Source organism: Nelumbo nucifera, chromosome 4 (assembly GCF_055504915.1).
Source record: "Nelumbo nucifera cultivar China Antique chromosome 4, China Antique-T2T, whole genome shotgun sequence".
Classification (NCBI taxonomy): Eukaryota; Viridiplantae; Streptophyta; class Magnoliopsida; order Proteales; family Nelumbonaceae; genus Nelumbo; species Nelumbo nucifera.
In genome coordinates this window covers 42,560,569-42,585,981 of record NC_142652.1, presented here as the reverse complement: position 1 = coordinate 42,585,981, position 25,413 = coordinate 42,560,569, and the positions used below count along the sequence as shown (strand labels likewise).

The 25,413-nt window shown below is 39.6% G+C and overlaps 1 protein-coding gene across 3 annotated transcripts in view; it reads right to left on the bottom strand.

Moving 5' to 3' along the window:
* LOC104590509 (putative cyclic nucleotide-gated ion channel 20, chloroplastic) overlaps nucleotides 1–25,413 on the bottom strand; it is a 169,546-nt gene that overhangs the window by 31,342 nt on the left and 112,791 nt on the right. For all 3 annotated transcript variants that reach the window (XM_088903557.1, XM_088903559.1, XM_088903558.1), the window contains 3 exons: nucleotides 25,155–25,232; nucleotides 16,657–16,786; nucleotides 7,573–7,819 (listed from right to left, as the gene is read on the bottom strand). In XM_088903557.1, coding sequence (XP_088759683.1) covers nucleotides 7,573–7,819; nucleotides 16,657–16,786; nucleotides 25,155–25,232 — 455 coding nt within the window. The remainder of the gene's footprint in view (nucleotides 1–7,572; nucleotides 7,820–16,656; nucleotides 16,787–25,154; nucleotides 25,233–25,413) is intronic.

Here is a 25,413-nt window from a genome sequence, read left to right as displayed (position 1 = left end):
GATCTGCCAGAGGGGAAGACCACTGTTGGGTGCAAGTGGGTGTTTACTGTAAAGCACAGGGAGGACGGGTCCATTGAAAGGTACAAGGCCAGACTTGTGGCAAAGGGGTTTACTCAGAAAGAAGGGATTGACTACAAAGAAACCTTTGCCCCGGTAGCAAAGCTCAACACAATTCGGGTTCTATTGTCACTAGCAGCAAATTTTTCATGGGAACTTCATCAGCTGGATGTGAAGAATGCCTTCTTAAATGGTGACCTTCATGAAGAGGTATTTATGGAACCTCCACCAGGCTATGACTTTAGTAGAAAGGTGTGCAAACTAAGGAAAGCATTATATGGGTTGAAGCAATCTCCCCGTGCATGGTTTGAGAGGCTCTGTGGGGCCATGAAGAAAGTGGGGTACACTCAGAGTGGTGCAGACCATACCTTGTTCATAAGGAGACAGGATAGCAAACTTACTGCACTCATTGTTTATGTGGATGATATGGTAATTACCAGGAATGACTTGGAAGAGATAAAAAGACTGAAGGAGTTTCTAGCTTTTGAATTTGAGATCAAAGACTTAGGTCATTTGAGATATTTTCTTGGGATTGAAGTTGTCAGGTCAAGAGAGGGAATCTACATATGTCAGCGGAAGTATGTTCTTGACCTCCTAGAGGAAACAGGCATGATGGGGTGCAGGCCAGCAGATACTCCAATGGAACAGAACCATGGCCTGCAGGAATTAGTAGGGGAGGACTACTGTTAATAAGAGAGATACCAAAAATTGGTAGGGAAGCTGATATACTTATCCCTCACTCGGCCAGATATTGCTTATGCTGTGCATGTTGTCAGTCAATTTATGCACTCTCCAAAGATTCCTCGTATGAAAGCAGTTGAAAGGATTCTCAGGTACTTGAAGACTTGCCCAGGGAAGGGAATTCTCTTCAGGAAAAACAATAGAATTGAAATTGAAGCCTACACTGATGCAGATTGGGCTGGGTCTGTTGGAGACAGGAAGTCAACCTCGGGTTACTGTACATTTGTGGGAGGAAACCTGGTCACATGGCGCAGTAAGAAGCAAAATGTAGTGGCTAGATCAAGTGCAGAAGTAGAGTATCGAGCTATGGCCCAAGGGGTTGCTGAACTCTTATGGCTCAGAACTCTTCTTAATGAACTTGGCATTAAGGCTAAAGGTCCTCTCAGGCTGCATTGTGACAATAAAGCTGCCATCAACATTGCCAACAATCCCGTGCAGCATGACAGGACAAAACATATTGAGATTGATCGGCACTTTGTTAGAGAAAGAATTGTCTTGGGTGAACTCTGTGTGCCTTATACTCCATCTGAGATGCAAATTGCGGATGTACTGACTAAAGGGCTGGCAACAGCAAAGTTTAGGGACATGCTTGGCAAGCTAAACATGATTGATATCCATGCTTAGCTTGAGGGGGAGTGTTGGATTGAAGTCTTTGTATGTATGAGTATTCGGCTGATAAGAGTTCTTATTAGCCTATACTTAAGTTTAAGTTGTCCTGTACTGGGCCTTTGTTAATGGGCCTAATCCTGTTTAATGTTTTAAGTTGTCTGGGTGTCCCATCACTAATCAGGGGCATTCTAGTAACTTCCTGTATCATTGTACTACACCATAATATAAATAATAGTACTGTCGACTGAGCAGAGCAGTTCGACATTCCAGCATCTCTTCTTCATCTTCTTCTCTTTTCTGCTACTTCAGCTACAGTAATTTAGCTTTCACATCTGAGTGGGTGATCATAGTGAGAGGATCAGCCCCTTTGTCAGACAAAGGTAATGATCGGGGATGCACTCTTACTGAAGGAAACCAAGACTGCCGGCAGCCGATTTCAATCATTGAGATTTGTTTTGCAAAGTATATTTTATATGAGATACAAAAGTATATATATTATGGTTTCTAAAAAGGTTTGCAAAAGGTTTTAATTCCCGGGATCCATACAAGTAGAGAGTGCAACACTGTTCCTTGCAGCAGGGGGCGAGGTCCTCTCTTGTCGGGCAGTGTATGATCATTATGGGCTGAGAGGTTAAGTGTAAGACCATTGAGGATAATACCTGATGGGCTAATCTTGCATCTGCCCACAGTCCCTGGGTGTTACAAGGTGGCTTGGCCCAGGGACCACTTAAGGTAAGCGTTGGGCCCATAGAGCCCATTTGATGGGTTTCAGGGGGTGCACTGTCCATAACAGTGTATTCGGCTAGGCCTTGTAACAAAGGCTGGGCCGAACCCATGTGGCTGATGTGTAGATCAATGCTTGGGTCCCACGCCATACAAGGAAGCCCAACTGGGCAGTAGTTAGGAAGGTTAAGTGAGCACATAAGCTTAATGGGCCTAAAGCCCATTTCGAACTGGGCTATTTAATTAGTTAATTATGGGGCGAATTCTGAGATAGATTAGCAGATAGGATAGGGACTTGACCCTATCCACTCAGAGAGTCCAGATCTGAATATGATCCAGATCTAGAAACCTCCTAATGAGATTAGGAGAAAGCTAATCTAATCTGCAGATAAGATAAGGGTTTATCCCTATCACCTAAAGAGAGATCTTATCCAAATATGATTTGGATAAGCAGCTCCTAATTGGATTAGGAGCTGATCTTTTAGGTTAACAAAAGAAGGAGGGGGCGACAGCCTTTAGAAGACACTCAATTAGATTTCCTTCAGTGCTGAAATCACAAGAAGAGAGAATTCTGCACCCTGCGAATACTCTCTTGCCGCCTCCCTGTTCTTGCCGGCCTGTTTGCCAGTTCGATCTCCAGTTGTGGGAGAAGTCAAGATTTGATTTTGACATCAGTTCTTTGAGAAAAAATTGATAGGAAGCTGTGCTCATGTGCCATCCTGCTGATTCTTGCGAAGGACAGAGTTCTTGGAGAAGAACACTGCTGATTTTGCTCCATCCTGCACTGCGCCATCTTCAATGGGAGCAGTCTTTGGATCCTTCCTTGGGCGTGAACACCTTCATTGGGGGATATTTTTTCTCCGGATCAGGTATAATCCTTCCCACTCCTTTTGGTTCAGATCTGGTTCCGTTTATGGTTCAAGAATGATCCTTGAAAATATGATTTTCTAAATAGGGAATGTGATTCCTAGTTGAAGGGAGAGAAAATTTTTTGAAATTCGCCCCCTTATTCCGCAATCTTTGGGCGTCCATGGGATGGATCACTCATCCCTTCAGTTCACTCAGTTCCAAATGGAAATCCATATCTTCCAGTCGGACAATGCAAAGGAATATTTCCATAGTGATCTCACGGAGTTTTTCGCTTCGAGTAGATCACTTCAGCGAAGCTCTTGTGCCAGGACACCCCAACAAAATGGTGTGGCTGAACAGAAGAACCGCCACCTTCTTGAAGTAGCTTGTGGCTTATTAATTCATATGAATGTGCCAAAACGGTTTTGGATGGATGCAGTCTTGTGTGCTACATATATCATCAACCGCATGCCCTCTCGGCTACTAGATTATAAGGCCCCACATCAGGTTTTGTTCCCTACAGCCCCGTTGTCCACCATTCCGATGCGTGTTTTTGGGTGTTGTTGTTTTGTCCATAACCTGTCCCCTACTCACGGTAAGCTTGATCCTCGGGCTATTCCTTGTGTTTTTCTTGGTTACCCTTTATCTCAAAAGGGATATCGCTGCTATGATCCCACCTCTCGCAAGTACTATGTCTCTATTGATGTATCATTCTTTGAGAATCAACCTTTTTTCTCGGTTTCTCCTCAGGGGGAGAGTAGGGTTGAGGAGAAATAGGCGACTCAAACTCAATTACCTCCTTTACCCGATCCTCCTCCATTTCGGGTTTTTCATCGTCGCCATAAAAGCCAGCAAAGTTCAAGAACCATGGAACCTGACACTATGCAACCAACATCATCGGATTCACCCGAGGCAGATCCGTCTCATCAGCCAGGTACACTTGCTCCTGTTGATATGTTTGTTCCTCTAAATGTTGATTAACCTGTCATCAATGATCTTAATATTCCTATTGCTAAGAGAAAGGGTGTTAGGTCTTGTACCACTAATCATCCTATCTCTAATTTTGTGTCCTATGATCATGTTTCACCTTCATACCGTGCCTTCCTCTTTTCTGTGGACAGTGTCCCCGTTCCTAAGAATGTGGCAGAAGTTGTCTAAACCTGAATGGACAGATGCAATGCATGAAGAAATTGATGCTTTACACAAAAATGGCACTTGGGAGTTGGTAGACCTTCCTGAAGGGAAGAAACCAGTGGGTTGCAAGTGGGTATTCACAGTGAAACACAAGGCTGATGGAACTGTTGAAAGGTACAAGGCTAGACTGGTAGCAAGAGGCTTCACACAAGTATATGGAGTGGACTATGCAGAGACTTTTGCTCCAGTAGCCAAGATGAACTCTATTAGGATCCTTTTTTCATTGGCAGCAAATCTTGACTGGGAACTTCACCAATTGGACATAAAAAATGCTTTCTTGAATGGTAACTTGGAAGAGGAAGTGAACAAAAGGTGTGCAGGTTAAAAAAATCTTTATATGGGTTGAACAATCACCTCGGGCTTGGTTTAGTAAGTTCCATTTAGTAGTTCAACAGATGGGGTTCAAACAATGCCAGTCAGATCATACTCTGTTTGTGAAAAGAGGTGAAGGTAAAATTGCAGCCCTTATTGTGTATGTGGATGACATAGTGATCATAGGAGATTGGGAGGCTGAAATACGAGACTAAAAAAATTCTTAGCCACTCAATTTGAGGTGAAAGATCTAGGCCCCTTACGTTACTTCCTTGGAATTGAAGTTGCCCGCTCTCACAAGGGCATCTTTATTTCCCAACGGAAATATGTACTAGATCTACTAGAAGATACAAGCAAGTTGGGGGTAAAACCAATTGATTCACCAATTGAAGCTAATCATCATCTGGGAGACAATCAGGAAGAGTTTTTGAAAGATGTGAAGAAGTTCCAGAGACTCGTGGGGAGACTTTTGTATTTGTTTATGACCAGGCCTGATATTGCCTATGCAGTGGGTGTCCTCAGTCAATTCATGCACAACCCTAGGACAACTCACTTTGAAGCTGCAGAGAGGATCTTGAGATACCTCAAGAAGTTTCCTGGTGCTGGTTTGTTGTTCCAAAAACATGGTCACTTAAAGGTGGAAGTATATACAGATGCAGATTGGGCAGGAGCAGTCAATGACCGAAAGTCTACCAGTGGGTATTGTGCCTTTGTAGGAGGAAACCTGGTCACATGGAGAAGTAAAAAACAAAGTGTGGTGGCTAGATCTAGTGCTGAAGCAGAGTATAGAGCGATGGCTCATGGGGTTGCTGAAATCATGTGGATAAGAAATCTGTTAGGTGAACTAGGTTTCGAAGTGAGCAATCCTATGTCACTCTATTGTGACAATAAAGCTGCCATCAATATTGCTGCTAATCCAGTTCTGCATGATAGGACGAAACACATTGAAGTGGACAAGCATTTTATTAGAGAGAAACTTGAAAATGGAGAAGTGCGTACACCATATGTCAGCTCAGAAGAACAACTTGCAGATATCTTTACCAAAGGTCTTCATCATGTGCGGCACAAAGATTTGTGTGACAAGTTGGGCATGATTGACATCTATGCTCCAACTTGAGGGGGATTGTTAAAATAATTTAGTTTTGGTGCTAGGGTCTGTTTGACTTGTTAAAGTGGTTTTTTATTTCGTTTTTTCTTTTCTGTTATGTCTGTTATTGTACTCAGGGGCACAAGGGTCTTTTCCCTTGTTATTTCTGCCGCCCCATATATATTATAATAAAGGCTGGCGCCACCAGCACTGTTACATTGAAAATACCCTCTCTTCTCTTCGCCCTTCTCTCTTCTTCTTATCTTCCCTTCTCTTCCTCTTATTTCTGGCCGGCAATACTGTCAAGAGTTTCCTCTTCTTTAGAGTATGTACCTCCTCTTCATGTGTACTCTTATTGCTCTCAGATCACTTAACAAGATGTGGAGAGATTAGAAACTGTGTTAGGTTGCCCTAATACAAACGTGAGTGCCACCCCACCCTACTATTGACTTCTCAAAATCTCTCTTCTCTACTTCTTACCTTTCTTCTAAATATCTTCAAGTTTCCATGGTAGAGCAAGAAACCTACTAATTTTAAGCTTCCTTTCAGTCTCTTTTCTTGAAGAAAAGTACTGTAAGTGGCAGCAGGGAAAAAAAGCTATTTGGGATGATTGGATAGAACTAGAACCCCTCTCTATACAATAGAATTATAAAACCAAAAAACTAATAAGGAAAATAGAGTACTGACCAATGCAATCTCAATTCACTAAAATTTTGTATCGAGTATCGATACTTTGAACCATGCCTTTAACATTAGATTCACTAGGTTTAGGGACTAAATTATTAATGTATCTCCACAGGTCCTAGACAAGAACTCTCCCTTCTCTATAAATATTTTGGCATTTATAGCAGAAAATAATAAAAAACCATAACTCAATTTAATGCCAGAAGAACGCTTCAACTATTAGTAGCAGGTAGGGACAAAAAATAGCAGTAACAGATCAAATACCAAATCTAGTAGAATATAAAGTCCAAAGCAGCAGCCGATTAGGACCTTGGTGGAATCAGTCCAATAAAGGAAATAACATGGTTCTACCAAAAGTGAGAAGCAGAGAAAAGCATCAAAACCCTCCAAATCATCAAATTGATCTCGGATCAAACAATAGAAAAATAAAGATAAGTCTGAAGTGACACAAAATCCAAGGCTTTATGTGGATCAGACTACTTACTTTCAGAATCAAAGAATAAGAGTGAAAACAATACTGCAATTTGCAGAAAAGAGGAGAGAACTTTGGCTGATCGATCCATCCCATATACTGCTTTAGAAAGCTCCAAAAAATGCACAAAACTTCTCTTGAAATCCTTGAATACTGATCAGTATCATAGATCTTAAATCTTCAATGAAAAGCCAATAGTGACTTGCTCTGACACCATGTCAGAGGCAGATCATGCAAGAAAGAAAACATGTCTTTTGGGCATGTCTAATGTCAGACCAATCCCCAAAAGAGTAACTTATATTATTGAATTAAAAGAATGAGAAATGACCATTATGTCCTCTTACAAAGGCAAAGAATGTGTTTTACATAATTGTACATGTACAAGTAATGATACAACAATACTCCGAGTCCGTAAATAAAAAAGAATACAGAGAAAAAACACAATCAGACCATAGATTCTATACAATTAGTTCCCATGTAGTTCAAATAAAAGTTCAATTTTCATTATTTGACTTTGTTTTTAACAGATGTCTTTCAATTTGCAGTTTCGTTTTGAACCAATTGATTAGAGAAATACTAATGTTTCCAAATTCAAATTGTTAGAAGTCAGGACAACTGAGAATTCTGCAGAGTACACACTTAATTTTTGTTCAAGATGGTCAATTATGGTTTCTGCCTTGGAGTTTCAAATTGAAAAAAAAAAAAACATTGTTTGTAAACCTATTCTATACCATGGCCCTTAATATGACCATGGTCAGGATTTGGGCGGATGAAAGAGATACAGCTCTCTATTAATCTATGTATTAGCTGAAGGGAAAGTGCAAATCAAGAATAAGAATTGTACCTTTGCTCACTGAAGAATTCTCAAGACACCATATAAGAAGCTCCTCGCCACAAACATCTCCCTCTGATAAGGGGACTACACTCTGATCTTCTCCAATGCTCTCCATTTGCCCCCGGACAATAAAAACCATTTTTTCAACTGGCCTACCAACAGTTAAAATGTGGCTTCCTTCTATGTATATCCTCTGTCTTAGTCTCTCACGGATGGCATCTAAGATGGGATCCTCCATTAGGGCAAAAATCCGAACCTGACAATCAATATAAGTACATATATTCTTAAAACAAAGACAAGAAGTTAATATGAAGATTAAAAAACTGTAGAACAATAATGCTGAGAGTTCAGTTTACAGGCATAATCATTGTTTATGTACTCCTTTAATAGTGGATGTTTTAGTTCTTTTAAGATGCTGTTCTTTTTAAGTGTATTTTTCTAAATATGGGTGGCCAGAGGTATTATTGTTTGGAGTTCATATTACAGCTATGATTATTGTTTATTTACTGTCTTTATAGCTGATATTTTTGTCTTTTTCAAGCTGCTGTTTTTTTTCTTATAATGTCATCAACTTCATTGAAGCCTTGTCACATCTGTATGAGGTTGGCTACATGAATCCTTTTACTCCATTCTGTTCTGTTTAGTGCAATATCCATTGTTAAATTATATGTGCTTAAATTTTTTCTTATTACTTCAATCAAAGTCCATTTCGGTCTGTCCCTATCTCTTGTAGACCTTTAAATTAGTAACAAATCACTTTTTCTAACAAGTGCTGCAAGTGGTTTTCTATGCATGTGAACAAATCATCTCAATATACTTTGCCTCAAGTTGTCACCTACTGGAGCTAAGTCCTTTTAGCCAAAGTGGTATTCACTTATCACATAAAACTCCGGATACATCCATCCAATATTCCCATCCTGCTCTACTTCCATGGGTGATATCCTCATCAATCTCACCCTTGTTATGAACAATTGAACCAGGTTACATTGAGTTATCTCTTCATCTCCAATCCCAAGTGTATCCTGATTTGCACTCCTATTATCAGTAAATTTACATTGCAATGTTGTTTTAGTCCTTATTTTAAAACAACTGTTCTCTCATAGTGTATTTTTCTTAATATGGGTGGTTGGGGTATTGTGGTCATTGTCCACATTCTTCTTGATTATTAAGATGAGAGAGATGAGAGAGAGAGGGGATCTCTTACATTCTTCTTGATTATTAAGTTATTTTTCTGACTTATAGTCCAAGTTGGTATCAGAGCACGACCATAGTATTCATAAGTGAATTCCATGCAGTTCTAGGACCAGCAGACTGCATGGGGAATTGAAAGTATCTGTTGATCTGTATTTTTATGGTCTGTTTTTTGAGGATTTTTTAGAGATCTGATTTTCTGCCTAGGGAGAAGACTTGGAGTGTAGCCCAAAAATCAAGAAAAAATAGAGAAAAAGGGGCTGTTGACAGATGTTATTGTATGTACTGTACACAGATTTAGTGCCCGCAGGGGTATTTTTGTAATTTCTATACCACTTGTGTTGTACGGCCAGTATAGTATAAATACAAATGCTTCACTCGCATGAAGCAAGTTCTTTTGAGGCATTAAGTCCGCCAGCCTCTTCTCTCTTCCTCCTCTTCCTCTTCTTTCTCTTGCTCAACATGGTATCAGAGCGGAACTGTCCAGGCCTGGAAAACAACCAGCTGAGGTCATTATATTCCTGATGTTCGAAGGCAAGGAAGAGAAATCATTTTCCAGTGCTGCGGTTAGTCTCCAATGCCGAGTAGAATCAACTTGACTATTCAACTTCCTTGCACAGAAAAGGGTTCTGCTACGAAGTTTTTTTTTTTCATCCTCCAGCCCAGGTGCTGGTATCTGTAGTTGCTCGGCTGAGAAGACTGTAGAAAACTATCACCTGATGTACGAAGAAGGGTTCTGGATTGCAGAGAAGATGGTGTCCAAGAGTGTACTGCCTATCCACTGTTCGGGTGACCTGGTACTCAACTGAAGTTTTTTTTTTTTATTGTTCTCTTCTTGCTCTCTTCGATGGACTGTTAATGCCCTAAAATCTGACTAGGGTGACTGTTCGGCTACATTTTTTTTTCTCTTCTCTTTTGTGTTACTGCTATTCAGCTACTCTAAGTAACTGTTGATGCCCTAAACACTCAGTGACTGTTCGGCTGCCCTGAAATTGGTATCAGCCGATTAGGTGTGTGGTGAACTACCACTTTGTATTTCTGTTCCTACTGAGAAGTTGCATGAAAGTTGTAAAACTGTAGGTCATTCAGACCTGGTTACACTGCAAGTGCAGTGTTAGTATATTGTTCTGTGGACTCCTACAAACTGTAGGTCATACAAACTAGTACTGCAGCTGCAGTGTTTGTGCTTGGTTCTCTGTGAAACAGAAAATCAGCAAGTGCCTAGTTGTGGACTGTAGCAGCTCTGTAAGGCAGTGTGCCTTGGGTTTTGTGTACTCCTAAACCTGGAATCATGAATAGTGAAGATTCAGCCACATCCGGAATCTCCACAATACTGAATGGAATGAGTGGGGGCAGTGACCTATCCTTCCCTATGGCTGTTGTTCCTCCTGATGGGTTAAATTACCTAGAGTGGTCAAGAGGGATCAAGTTATACATAACTGCAAGGGGAAAAATAGGCTATATAAATGGAAGAATCAAAGAACCACCTTCTGGAAATGCTAAACATGATAGATGGGATCAGGAGAATAGTATGGTTATGTCGTGGCTCTTGATCTCCATGCAACCACAAATAAGGAAGAACTTCATGTGGGCTGAAACTGCAAATGAGATCTGGGAACAGGCAAAATCCACATATTCTGAACTACGACACTATGCCAAGATCTATCAACTGCAAGCAACATCATCTACTTGTCAACAGGGGGAGAGAAGTTTATCAGTTTATTACTATGACTTGACCTCTGTTTGGAAGGAGTTGGACCATTACCAGGATATTGATTGGAAGTGTGATGAAGATGCCAAATTGTATAAGAAACTCGTCTCACAGCAAAGAGTGTTTGCCTTTTTGCATGGTCTCAATCCTATCTATGAATCCATCAGAGTACAAATTCTCAGTTCTAAGGATCTTTCATCAATTCAGGAGGTCTATGCTCTTGTCCAGTCTGAAGAGAGAAGGAGAAACTTGATGAACAATACCGAAGGGGATGCAATTGTGTTGGCGGCAAAAGGGGGTGCCTCTACTAGTGGTGGATCTTCTTCCAGGAGAGGGGATCTCCAGAAGAAAACAGAAGATAAGGAGAAATTGTGGTGCACTAACTGTCAGAAGCCCCGGCACACCAAAGATACTTGTTGGGATCTTCATGGGAAACCAAAATGGGCTCAAGATCTGCCTAAGAAGCAAGGTTCAGATGTGATTAAAAGGCTCAGGCAACAAGGTACCAAGAAACACCACATGGCCAACATGGTTACTCGGGAGAATCAGCCCTCCACTTCTACTGTAACTCAAACACCACATGGCCAACATAGCTACTCTGGATCTGACCCAAGGGAGGATATTGTAAACTCCTTCCGTGACCATCTGGAGCTTTATGGTAGAACAATTCGCCAGATGGATGGTCCTCCCACAACCTCATTTGCATCCACGTCAGGCAATCCTGCCACAGCTTTCCATGTTGCTTCTCACAACCTTGACTCTCCACGGATCATTGATTCTGGAGCATCAAAACACATGACTGGTATGCCCTCTTACTTTCAAACTTATCACCCTCTTTCCAGAAGAGATAAAGTGAGACTAGCTGATGGATCATACACTTCCATAGCTGGTCAGGGAACTCTCTCTCTTCCTCTTGGTCTTACACTTCCTGATGTTCTTCATGTTCCAAAATTTCCCATGAATTTGTTCTCAGCTAGTAGTGTTACTAATTCCTTAAACTGCTCTGTGACCTTTTTCCCTTCTTATTGTTTGATTCAGGATCTGGCCTCGGGGAGGACGATTGGTAGGGGACGTATGGTTGGACTCTACATGCTGGGGAATACGGCTGGTCTTCATGTTACAGAGTCTATGAGTCAGTTCAGAAAGAGTAAAGTGTATTTATGGCATTGCCGTCTTGGTCATTTGTCTTTTGAGTCCTTAAAAGTTGTATTCCCAGAACTGTGTAAGTCAATGTCTGTTTCTGATTTCTCTTGTCAAATGTGTCAGTTAAGCAAGCATTGTAGAACTCATTTTCTTCAGAAAAATAGTAAATCTGAGTTTCCTTTTCACATTGTTCATTCTGATGTATGGGGCCCTGTTACTTTACCTTCTGAGAGTGGCTATAAGTACTTCATTACCTTCATTGAAGTACCAATGCGAACCCGGGAGGAAGTACCAAAAATTATCCAATGCGAACCCGGGAGGAAGTACCAAAAATTATCCAAGACTTTCAGCGGATGGTCTTCACCCAATTTCAGACTGAGATACAAATTTTCCAGTTAGACAATGCAAAAGAGTTTTTTCATAGTGATCTCACGGAGTTCTTTGCTTCACATGGCTCACTTCATCGTAGCTCTTGTGCCCGCACACCACAACAAAATGGTGTGGTTGAACGGAAGAACCGACACCTCCTTGAAGTGGCTCGGGGTTTACTACTTCATATGAATGTCCCCAAACATTTTTGGTTTGAGGTTGTCCTTTGTTCTACATACCTCATTAACCGAATGCCCTCTCGTTGGTTAGAGAACAAAGCCTCGCATCAGCTTCTCTTCCCTAAGGCCCCTCTTCTTTATACCCCTCCTTCGTGTATTTGGTTGTCGGTGCTTTGTCCAAAATCTGTCTCCCACCCGTGGGAAATTGGATTCTCGTGCTATCCCGTGCATATTTCTTGCTTACTCTTTCACTCAAAAGGGGTATCGTTGCTTTAATCCTATTTCTCGGAAATTCCATGTCTCCATGGATGTTACTTTCTTTGAAAATGAGCCTTTTTTTCCTCTTTCTCCTCAAGGGGAGTGTAGGCATGAGGAGAAACTGGTTCAGTTTCCTTCTCTTCCCGATCCTCCACATTTCCGTGTCTTTTATCATCGTCGCAAAGGCCAACCAAATTTAAGAATTGTGGAGAATCCAGAAGCTGTACCTCAAGTGCCATCAAACTCCTCGAGGGAAGATCATACCCACTCAGGTAACTTGACTCCCAATGATGTTTCTGACTCCTCTGTTGCTAATGATCTTGACCTTCCTATTGCCCATAGGAAAGGTGTTAGGTTGTGCACCACTAAACATCCCATTTCCAACTTTGTTTCCTATGAGAACATTTCACCCTCATTTTGTGCCTTCCTTACCTCCATTGACAGTGTCCCTATTCCCAATAATGTGGCAGAAGCTCTTTCAGTACCAGAATGGACAAATGCCATGAAGGAAGAAATTAATGCCCTTCATAAAAATGGAACGTGGGAACTTGTTGATCTTCCTAGGGGTAAGAATCCAGTTGGATGTAAATGGGTGTTCACAGTCAAGCATGGGGCTGATGGAACCGTGGAGAGGTATAAAGCTCGTTTAGCGGCAAAGGGGTTTACTCAAGTATATGGACTTGATTATGCAGAAACTTTTGCCCCTGTTGCCAAGATGAACTCTATTAGAGTTCTTTTCTCTCTTGCTGCTAATCTGAATTGGGATCTACATCAGCTCGACATCAAGAATACGTTCTTGAATGGTGACCTTGAAGAGGAAGTTTATATGGTTCAACACCCTGGTTTTCTAGCTCAAGGAAATGAACAGAAAGTGTGCAAGTTAAAGAAGTCTTTATATGGGCTGAAGCATTCACCAAGAGCTTGGTTCAACAGATTTTATATTGCAGTTCAGTAGAGGGGATACAAGCAATGTCAGTCAGATCACACACTGTTTGTGAAAAGGGGAGAAGGTAAAATGGCTGCCCTAATAGTATATGTGGATGACATAATTGTTACTAGTGACTGGAAGGATGAAATTCAAAGTTTGAAGGGTTTCTTTGCCACTCAGTTTGAAGTGAAAGATCTAGGACCTGCCAAATACTTCCTTGGAATTGAGGTTGCCTGATCAAGAAAGGGTATCTTTATCTCCCAAAGGAAATATGTCCTAGACTTGCTTAAGGACACTGGAAAGATTGGGGTTAAGCCAGCTGACTCTCCCATTGACCCCAACCATAAGTTAAGTGACAGCCAAGGTGAACCTCTTAAAGATGTGAACCAATTTCAGAGGCTTGTAGGGAGATTGTTGTACCTCTCTATGACCCGTCCAGACATAGCATATGCTATTGGTGTCCTCAACCAGTTCATGCATGCACCTAGGACCACTCATCTTGAAGCAGTAGAGAGGATACTGCGGTATCTTAAGAAGTTCACTGGTGCTGGCTTATTATTCCAGAACCATAGACATTTGAGAGTTGAAATTTATACTAATGCGGAGCTGGATCTCAAAGTGACAGAAGGTCTACTAGTGGTTATTGCACCTTTGTAGGAGGGAACCTTGTTACTTGGAGGAGTAAGAAGAAAACAGTGGTGGCTAGATCCAGTGCTGAAGCTGAGTACCGTGCAATGGCACACGGAGTAGCCGAAGGTATGTGGATAAAGAATCTGTTGGGTGAGTTGGGTTTTTCGGTGGACAAACCCATGACTCTACTCTGTGATAACAAGGCAGCTATAAGTATTGCTGCTAACCCGATACTACATGATAGAACAAAGCACATTGAAGTTGACAAGTACTTTATCAAAGAGAAAGTCATCACAGGCGAAGTATGCACTCCATATATCAGCTCTGAAGACCAACTAGCAGACATCTTTACAAAAGGGCTAAACCATTCCAGACATCAAGATCTCTGTGACAAGTTGGGCATGATTGATATCTATGCTCCAACTTGAGGGGGAGTGTTGACAGATGTTATTGTATGTACTGTACACAGATTTAGTGCCCGCAGGGGTAGTTTTGTAATTTCTATACCACTTGTGTTGTACGGCCATTATAGTATAAATACAAATGCTTCACTCGCATGAAGAAAGTTCTTTTGAGGCATTAAGTCCGCCAGCCTCTTCTCTCTTCCTCCTTCTCTTCCTCTTCTTTCTCTTGCTCAATAGGGGCGAATTTCAATTTTTATTTTTAATTCCCTGTAAGTCTACTAGGAAGTGTTGCATAGTTGTTTCTCTTTTTCAGTTTCTTCTTCATTCTTTTATTTTTCTTACACTATTTTTGAACTTTATTGGTAATTTTTTACATAGATAATCTATTGGTACTGAATCAACCTAATCTTTATTGCAACAAGGCCACCATCTATATATAACATAATCCTATCCAACATGGCAGGACTGAGCACATCGAAGTTTACAAACATTTCATTAGAGAAAAAATGGAGATGGGTGTAATATGTATACCTTATGTTAATTCCACAAATCAGTTAGCCAATGTTTTCACAAAGGGTATAACCACCAAGCATAACAGTGAGCTATTTAATAAGTTAAGAATAATTGATACTAATAACCCGACTTGAGGGGCAGAGCCCCCGGCCCAGCTGCTAAACACACAAAAAGAGAAACAGAAAAAATGAACAGATTTTCAAAAGGCACATGCCTGGGCTGAAGCACAAGGCACACTTGGCATGCACCTTTTGAAAATACTCTGCCTAGGACCTAAGTGAGGCGCATACCCTAAAACAAGGATTTTAAAAACCAACCCGGAAACTGAACCACTTTGATCACCGGTTTCCAGATCAGTGGTTCAACCGTCTTGGTTGAAAGGTTCAGGCGGTTTGACCTTTACTTTGGAAATTTAGTATATTAGGGTTCTTTCTCTCTTCTTTTATGAGAAAAGAGAGAGCTAGAGTTAGGTGGCTGTCAGCTGGGAAAAGAAGAAAGAAAGGAAAAAAGGGAAAAAAGGAAATGAAGGAGGGAAGGAAAGAAAGAAAGAAAGAACGAAGGGAAAAAAAAAACGTTCACCTATGACAGTGACGGCAACAACAACTTCCTTCTCTCTCTCTCTCTATCTATCTATCTTCTATCCCACAGATCTCAGATCTGAGGTCATGTCTCGGTCCTTCCCCCATCTCTCTATCTCTTTTTTCTTCTCCGTTAATAATATTAAAAAAATGAAATAACTTTTTATTAAACCGCAAATCACTGCCTAGGTCAAATGGTTTAGAAGTTCTATAGTCTGGGTCAGCGGTTCTGTGACCAATTCAATGGTTATTTTTCCAAAAAAAAATGGTTCAGTCTAAAAACGGACCCAGATATATGACCAGTTCCTGGGTCAGATGGTTCAACCATCCGGTCCAGTCCCGTTTTTAAAACAATGCTCTAAAATGTGCCTCATTTGTGTGCCTGGGCACACCTTTTAAATCACTGGGTGAGATGATTATAGACCACGTAAGAAAGATTGAGAAAAAGTTGGATGTGGAAATGATGATAGAAAAGGATGTTCACATAAGAAAAACATTGGGACTCTTTCTATCTAGGAGAGAAAAACTTGTAAGAAATTATTTTATGGAGTTGGAAAAGAAGAATGGCTTTGGTTGAATTTTCTGGTGCGGAATGGTAATTTAAGGTGAAAATTGGACTCTTATGAGGGTGCAGGGTGTTAGGTTGTGAGATGTTCTGTTTTGAAGGGTGGCTGGTTTTGGGGGCTTCTTTTTCTTTGGTTTTGGGGGCTTCTTTTTCTTTGTTTGTTGAAGATATCTTATCACCTATTGTGCTCTCTTCTTAATAATTTTTATTTCTTTGTTTACTACATAGAATGTTCAGTCTAATAAAATTAAGGAGTTCGCACCTTTACTCTACACTTCTCATTCTTTTGTCTTCTCTATTCATTCTCATCTCTAAGATTCCAAAGTAGTTATCAAAAAATTTCAATTATATTATTTTCCAACAAATTAAATTTGTTACCAATTCCACACAAGACGAATACATAGGATGGGGGAACTGACTTCTACAAAGTACCTTTGGTTGTGTCAAAAATAAAAGTGTTGTATTCCATATTTCCATCATATGATAAACAAAATCATAGATTCACAATGATATACTATAGTTTAAAGAAATAAATATAAAGGGATCAAAGCCAATGAATCTAGTCAGTGACAAAATAAAAAAATCCACTAATCCTTTTCTTGCATTGCAGTATATGAACCTCACTTTATTAAGAAACTTAAAGAGATGACGGCATATATCTCTTTGGAGATCCTCTGGCAAATTATCCAGCAACATTTCTTCATTTACACCTTGTGTTGCAGCCCAATTGAAATGTTCTGATTGTCGTACTTGCCTACATTATATAACAGCTACATAAGATCCACAAAAATACATTGTTCAATCTAGAAAAGCAAATTCATACATACAAAACTTCTATGTTGATGTGTCAAAAATTTTAGAACAAGAGATTCCAAATCTGCCATCTCTTTCCAATTGTGATTCAGCCTTTAAACTATAGTGATTTAAATCTTGACACATCAGCAAGTTCAAGCAGTGATTTAAAAGGCACACCTAGGTACAGAGGTGAGGTTTATTTTAGGTTAGGCGCCTTGCCCAGGTCCTAGGTGTAGCACTTTCAAAAGGCACCCGCCTGGTGTGCCTAGGCATGCACCTGATACGCCTTTCGCCTTAGCCTAGGCATGTGCCTTTTGAAAAATTTACGCTTTTTTGCTTTTTTTTTTGAACCTAGCGGCTGGGTTGGGGGCTCTGTCCCCAAACCCCTGACCACGCCCCTCAAGGTAAGCACAAACAAGTCCATGTTGTTCATTTGTTTATCTTAATAAAATATCTTCTTAAAAGGCAATTAAAAAATATAAAACCATTATTTTTAGTGTGGAAATTAAGAATTTAAGACCCTAAAATGGACTTGTTTGGGCTTGCCTCAAGCGGCGTGGCACAAAGTCAGCTCGTAGAATCAGGAATGTAATATGTTTTACATCACATTAGCTACTTGAGTAATGCAATTAAGGAAAAAAAAGAGATTATGGATTTTACATGCTTGAAAATGTTTTATATGTTTGATTTTATTTTTATATTTTCATTTGAATACGCTTTACATGTTATGTTTATGTATTTTAATTTCAGATAATATATTTTTTAAAACATTAATTTTAAAATTTAAGGTATATTTTTATTAATATTATGTTTAATATTTTTTATGTTTTTTGCTTTTTTTTTTAATTTTTGGCATTTGTTTTTGAATTTCCTGACATGTTTTTGATTTTTTAGCTTTTGTTTTCATATTTTTGCGCCTTGCTTCAAAAAGGTGCACACCTCGCCTTGTGCCTTGCAACTTGTGCCTTGGGTGCAAATTGGCCTTTGCGCCTTTTTTGTGCCTTGTGGTTTTAAAATACTGACTTCAAGTTCTAAGCAGTGGCTTCGAATTCCCCAATTGCACAAATAGGAAAATAAAAAATAAGCCCTCATAGAGTAGTCAATAGTAGATTTGGGTGACTATTTTGTGAAAGAAGGGATTGTATATAGTCATGTTAAGACACTAGTGTACAGAAGTAGCATTGAATTATGTTTTTATTTTATGTAGGTCCAAATGAGCATTTCTGTAATTTTATACTACTACATATTTGATCTCTCTTCCATATTCCAATAAAGGGTCATTACGGGTGAGGATCAACTACTCTAGATACCTCTTCATATCTTTCTGTGGTTTCTGTATTTCTTCCTTCTGTCTAGTTTGTGAACTTATTTTTAGATCATACCCCCTTTATGTTTTGATCTGTATGGAGTAACCTAATCTGGTAACAGAGTTGATTAAGAGGTCAATAGGAGAATTTTAACAGATACATATAGCTTATGACTGATAGAAGCTTGATACTGAAGCGGCTTCCCAATATTAGCACTTAATCTGTGCTTGGGATCCTCAAGAGTATTCACAAGTTTAACTCTTACTTCTCCTATGTCTTTCAATAGATAGTTTCACTACTATAAATATCCCTTTCTTGTATCAAGCTACATTGATTCCTAAGAAACTTCAAGTAACTAAAATCCTTATTTAAATTCAACAGTCAAAAACTTCAATTTGGCTATTTCTGAAGGGGATTATTACCTTTGACAACAAGGTCATCATATGTATAAATTAAGAAGTAATTATACTTCTCTCTGTTTTGATATGGACGGTATGATACATATGTATTAATGGAATCCCACCTCCCACCTGTTGCATAGCAACTCCAAACCTCTAAAACCAGGATTTTGGAAGGCTTTTAATCCATGTATGGATTTTGGAATCCCACCTGTTGCATAGCAACTCCAAACCTCTCAAACCAGGATTTTGGAAGGCTTTCAATCCATGTATGGATTTCTTCAACTGACTTAACTTCCAATCACCCAAAGACCAAAAATTAGGTCATGGTACTCTATATAGTTCTTCCTATAGATCATATTCAGAAAAGCATAAGACACTATTTAATTCAAATTCACGGAAACCCCTCCTAAAACCTATATCCCAATCAAATCCAGATCTAGAATGATGTAGGTCAGGAAGTAGGACTGCATTTGTTGTACTCATAAATGAAGAATAATCCCAGCACGAGGAATCAGGGAAAATATTGCAAGTTTCGCTGCAACATCATCCACAATATGAACAAATGTCATGAGCCAAAAAATGAGATTGAAACCCTCATTAGGTGAGGGAACTTGAAGGTGTACATCCGAAATGACAAAGAGGTTGGCTTTTCCTCAACTGATCCAACGTCTAACCAACCTACAATAGGGGTCATTGTGGTGATATCTAGTGGACCAGCTTCTGGAGAGGAAAGCTCCACAACATGTAAGGCTTATGTCCGACAACTCTAGATGAAATACAGGCTGTAGAAGAAACTTAAGTTGGACAAGGTGATCACCTTCTCCGGCAATCATTTGGTAGGGATTCATACACCCCATGACGATGCATTGGTGGTCCTTGGTCGTGATGATGATCACCAACTATGATGTCAAGATGATTTTGATAGATAATGGAAGCTCAACAGACATCCTCTTCAGTAATGCTTTTAAGAGGGTGGAGCTAGCCTAGATTGGCTTCAACTCACTGACATGCCCCTTGTCAGGTTCTCTAGTGCAAAAATGAAGCATGAAGGGAAAATTACCTTCCTGTCACAGCTTAGGAATAACCTCGTTAGTTTACAACTATGACAGTGTTCTTGGTTGTCAAGGTCACCTTGCCTTACAATGTCACTATTGGATGACCTACACTCAAATGCAATGAAGGCGGTAGCCTCCACCTTGCCATGAAATTATCAACTGACCATGGGACCAGACAGTCTGCAACAACTAGTAGGTGGCTTATCAGTGTTCCATTGCTGCCTTGAAGGGAAAGACCAAAGAAGGATTGGAGGTTGATGGCTTAGACATTCATAACAAATTGAATACCAATTGAGGTCAACCAATAGAAAACCTCGTTGTGCTCCTGAATGAAGACGAGCTTGAGAAGACAGTCTAGATCGGTTTCTTGTTCCAAGATGACCTCTGCTCTAATTTGGTCAGTTTCCTTCGAGCCAACACCAATGCATTTTCCTGGCCTGCCACTAGAATGCCAAGGATTGATCCCTTGGTCATAACTCACATGCTAAGTGTGGACTTGAGCCCAAATGACACAATATTGGAGTATATGCTAAGGTTTGGTATTTGAGCTTCAAATAATGAAGCCAAGTATGGCGAAGGCACTCATAACCGGGATCTCCCTAGCAAAGAAATTGGAAGCAATCCGATTAGTTGTCTTCAGTGGTTTCAGTTGATTGTCAACTAGGTTAATGGAGTGTATGAAGCCAAAGAACAAGCCACACCAAAGTACCTTGGTTATCTCAATAAACCTTGATCTCGGTAGGTCAATGTTTGTGGAGGAGCTTACTCACCTCAGTATTGAAGAAGTGCCAAATTGTGCCATTTGCCCAATTGAAACTGGATCGAGCTAGACAGATCCTATGCTAGAGACACCATGTGAAATACCTTAGAGGGTATTCTTGGCAATCCAAAGACCTTGGGGGCAATTTGATAACTCCTTTGGGTGAGTTAAGAGTAGAGGTATAAAGTGGCCCATGCCCACGCAAAGTGTGGGCCGTGTTGTGCTGCCCCGTGGGCCATGCTGCCCTCCCCAGTGAAAAATTTGGGGGTCAGCCCAGCATGGCCCACAGCCCAGGCCTGTGCCGTGTCGCGGGCCGGGCTAGCTTGTGGGCTGAGCCTTGGGCCAGGTCAGGCTGTGCATCGGGCCAAAGCTATTTATTTAAAAAAGAATTGACAAAAACTTAAACTTTTAATTTCATATGAATTTTGTGTATACAATAATTAAATAAGTTAGTATAATAAAATTAAAGAATATTATTTATTTTATTAATATATTATATACTATATATTATTATATAATTATAATTTATATAATATTATATAAATTGTAGATGTTCAAGACTGCTATCAGTCTTGAGCACTAATAAATTTCAGGTTCGAAAAAGGAGAGAAAGTATGGAGGAAATAGGAGAAAGAGTAGTGAGAGAGCAGTAGAACACAAGATTTGAAAGGAAGGACAGAATCTCAAATGTCCTGCCGCCGCCACTTCTATTTAATATTTATAGGTTATGCTAGTTACATGAAAAGACACATCTGCCCTTGGTATTTACATAACATAAAACAATATAAAACTGAAATATAAATAACAACTAGAATAACAGATTGACCATCAGCTAACCCTAGGATGACTAGGTACATTCTACCCTACGGACAGAGTGGGACCACAGCTGTGGGGCCCACATCAGTGTTCTCTACATAAATATATAAATATATATATATATAATGTATATATAAATATATATAAATAATATATATGGGTTGTGCCGCGCAGCACGGCCCGCTCGGTGGTGCCAGGCCTGGCACGGCCCATGGACCGTCGTGTTGGGCCAGTCCAAGTTCGTGCCGGGCTGCAAGCGGCACGACTCAATTTACACCTCTAGTTAAGAGGAACATTATACCCAATAGTTACATGTCAACCAAGCTATTGGGACCATTAAACTAAAATGCTTAATTGGTGTAATAGTTGGCCATGTGGAACTAGCTCATGCATTGTGGGGTGGAAAAGGCAGTCCTACCTTGGAAACCATTACCAAGCTTGCCACCCCTGCACTTAATGGCTCCACCTATAAATAGGCTAAGAAGTAGAACGTTTGATTGTCTCTAGACTCTTCCTCTCTACACTCCTCTACTTTCTTTCTCACCTTGGCACACCTTGGTGCACTATCGAGCTCCTCAACTTGCCTTTCTCCTTGGCTCAACTAACTTGACCATCGTAGTGGCCGCCCTTGAGTCCATAAACCGGGGTCTCTGATGACATTTTCTATGTGCAAGTGGGACCGACCATGATCTTTAACCTCTGTTTCCAGTTTTACCATTGTTACAGAATGTGACACCAAGAACCATGATAATAGAACTAAACTCATAAAGAAAATGAAGTAGAAGAGAAGAGAAAATAAGAGGCAAAAGTGGCAACTCCTATTCATTATTTTATCACGGCAAACATAACTAAAGATGAAAGGACAATAATGCCCCTATGTCACTAAACATGCACATTACAACACTTTAAAACAAAAACAAGTCCATAAGTAACCTCACCTAAATAAGGAAAAACTCCTAAACAACTGTAATAATGCTTTCCTAATGCTACTTAAATGAACTTAATATGGAGTTAAAAAAATTACTAAAAATAGTAACTAGTAAATAAGTTCTCTTGGTTACTAAAAGGTTTCACTACAAAAGGTATAGCAAATGGTAGAAAATTTATCTCTAGTTATACCTTTTGTTAGTGAAACCTCAGTAATGAAGAAAACCAATCTAAAAAAGAATCTTCATGACCAGGAGGAGCAAAAGACAGTTAGTCATTGTTCAATGAGGTGCTAAAGCTGAATATTATTTCAAGTTAACTGTTGGAGAGCCTATAAGTCTCTATCCAAACAATAGGGCAACAATCAATATCCAAAAAAATCCAATTCATCATGATAGGACCAGTCATATAGAAGTTGAAGAACAATTCATTTCTGAGAAGATTTCCACTAAAAAGATAATAGTGTTGTTATGACTAGTAATCATCTAGAATTATTATGAAATGATTGATGTTCTCCTCCTTTAGGAGGATGAGGCAAAGACAAGGGAGAATGCACAAGTGACTTCTTGATGTTTTTGTTCCTTTATGTTTTGTTTTTGTATTAGGGCACCTATTCAAAGGCCTCTTTGTAATTTTGCGCAATATGTTAAATGTAGGCTTTCTAGGTGTGAACAGTAACACACCTGTCACTCTCTTTTCCCTCATCTCTATATCTTCTAACTTGGTATCAGAGCATCGTAAGATCGAGGAAACCATCTGCTAATGGTCATGACTCACAGATAGACCTACTGGCGTTAGCATGCTGCCGGTTGACATCAGCAATTCATACAGTTGGCAGCATCCACATGGGTTTCTAATGCATATTGATGCACTCCAGTTTTAGAGGAATTTTGGTATAGGTTTCATGGTGGTTTGAAGCTGTTTTATATTTTTCTTAGATTTTTTGGATGGAAATTGGCTAAAAATCCAGATTTGGAGCTTAGGGATTGCATGCTCGTATGGTGGGTTGGCTGCTGTTGAAACCTCTTGTGTCTTCTTGGGATATTCTTCGGTCCAAAAGGGGTACTGTTGTTATGACCCATGTTTTAGAAAAAGATGTGTGTCCAAAGATGTCATTCTTTGAGTCTACTCCCTTCTTCTCCTCCCATCATCCTTCTTTTCAAGAGGAGAATGTCAATGAAGATTGGACTCCTTTTTGTATGTCAATTCTTCTTCCAAAAACAACAGATATTGTTAGTTCTTCTTTTTTTCCTCCTCCTCGTGGTGGTAATAGTGTTCCTCTTGTGCCTCCTCCTATTCCTCAGTCTTGGCACTACTGGTTCATTAAACCTCTTCCTGTTTCTAATCCTTGTGTTGAATTTGTTACTGAGCTTCCTAGTGTGGGTTCTGACCTTGACCATCATATTGCAATTCATAACGCAAAAAGTACATGTACTAAATATCTTATCTCAAATTATGTCTCCTATGAATCCTTATCACCTTCTTATTGTGCCTATATCTCTTCTATTGCTTCTGTTTTTATCCCTCACATTGTTATTGAGGCAATGCAGTTCTCTCATTGGAAGGATGCTATGAACCAGGAAATGGAGGCACTTGAAAAAAAACAAAACATGGGAAATTGTTTCTCTCCCAAAAGGCAATGTTCTTGTTGGATGTAGGTGGGTTTACATTGTGAAACATAAAGCTGATGGATCAATTGAAATGTATAAAGCTTGACTTGTGGAAAATGGGTATACTTAGTCTTATGACATTGATTACCAAGAAACATTTGCCCCAATAACCAAGATGAACTCAATCAAAGTTATCATGTCCCTTGCTGCCCACTATTCTTAGCCCTTGTATCAATGGATGTTAATAATGCTTTTCTTAATGGCAACCTTCAGGGATAAGTTTACATGGAACTTACTCTAGGAATGAACATCCTTGGGAGTGAAGGGAAGGTTTGCTTCTTGAAGAAATCCCTTTATGGCCTTAAACAGTCCCCTAGTGCTTGGTTTGACAAATTCAGAAAATTCGTCTTGAAAGTTGGCTTCTCACAATCTCAAGCTAAGCATACCTTATTGTTTATCATGAGATTAAATGGAAAAGTGATTATGTTGATAGTATATGTCGATGATATTGTTATCACAAGGGATGATATCTCTGGAATTGTTGAACTGAAGTATTTTCTTGCTACTAAATTTTAAATTAAGGACCTTGGAAATCTCCAATATTTCCTAGGGATTGAGATTGCAAGGTCAAAGTGAGGCATTTACATTTCTTAGAGGAAATATATTGTTAATCTACTTTAGAAGGTTGGTAAATTGGATTGTAAACTAGTTGAAACTCCCAATTGTTCCCAATCATAATTTGGGTGTTGATGATGGAGATATTCTTCTTAACAAGGGTGTGTATCAAAGACTTGTCGGTCGCCTTCTCTACTTGTGTCTAAGTAGACTTGATATATCATATGCTGTAAGTGTGGTCAACCAATATATGAATAAGCCTATATCATCTCAAATGCAAGCAGTGAATAGAATACCTGCATATTTGAAGGGGTGTCCAGGAAAAGGAATGTTGTATTCTAATCATCGGCATCTGATGGTAGAGGCCTATTTTGATGTTAACTGGGCAGATTCTATTGATGATTGGTGGCCTACTTCTGGCTACTGTACCTTGGTGGATGGTAATGTTGTATCTTGGAGTAGTAAGAAACAATCAGTTGTGGATCTAGTGCAAAGGTAAGGTACAAAGCTATGGCTCATGGGGACCCCAAACCAGCTTGACAACAACAAAAACAATTTGGGCATGGCAAATATCTATGCTCAGCTTGAGGGGGAGTGTTGACAATGTAAGGGTATTTTTGTCCTTTTATGTTTCTTTTGTATTAGGGTGCCTATTCAAGGGCCTCTTTGTAATTTTGCACAATATGTTAAATGTAAGCTTTAACACTTCTAATGGAAAACCAGATATAAATCCAAACAAGACCAATAAAAGGAAAACAAAAGTAAACCAGTGTAAATAAATGCTACAATTTAGATACTAAAAAAAAATTAATATAAAGGTACCGAATCAGGAATACCTTCTTAGTGGTAGAGGCAAACGTCTATGACTCATCCACTTCTCAACATCACGACGCCTTAGCTGCATTTCTAGTCCCCTTAACAAATCAAAATTAAGAAAATATCAATTAAGTATTAGGATAAATTACAAAATCTAATTGAAAGATAAGATTAAAGCAACACTCAGAAAACATTATATTTTCTCTTATATTCTTTTTGTAGATTATATACTTAATGGATCAATGAGAAAACAAGGACAATAAAGGATTCATGAAACCA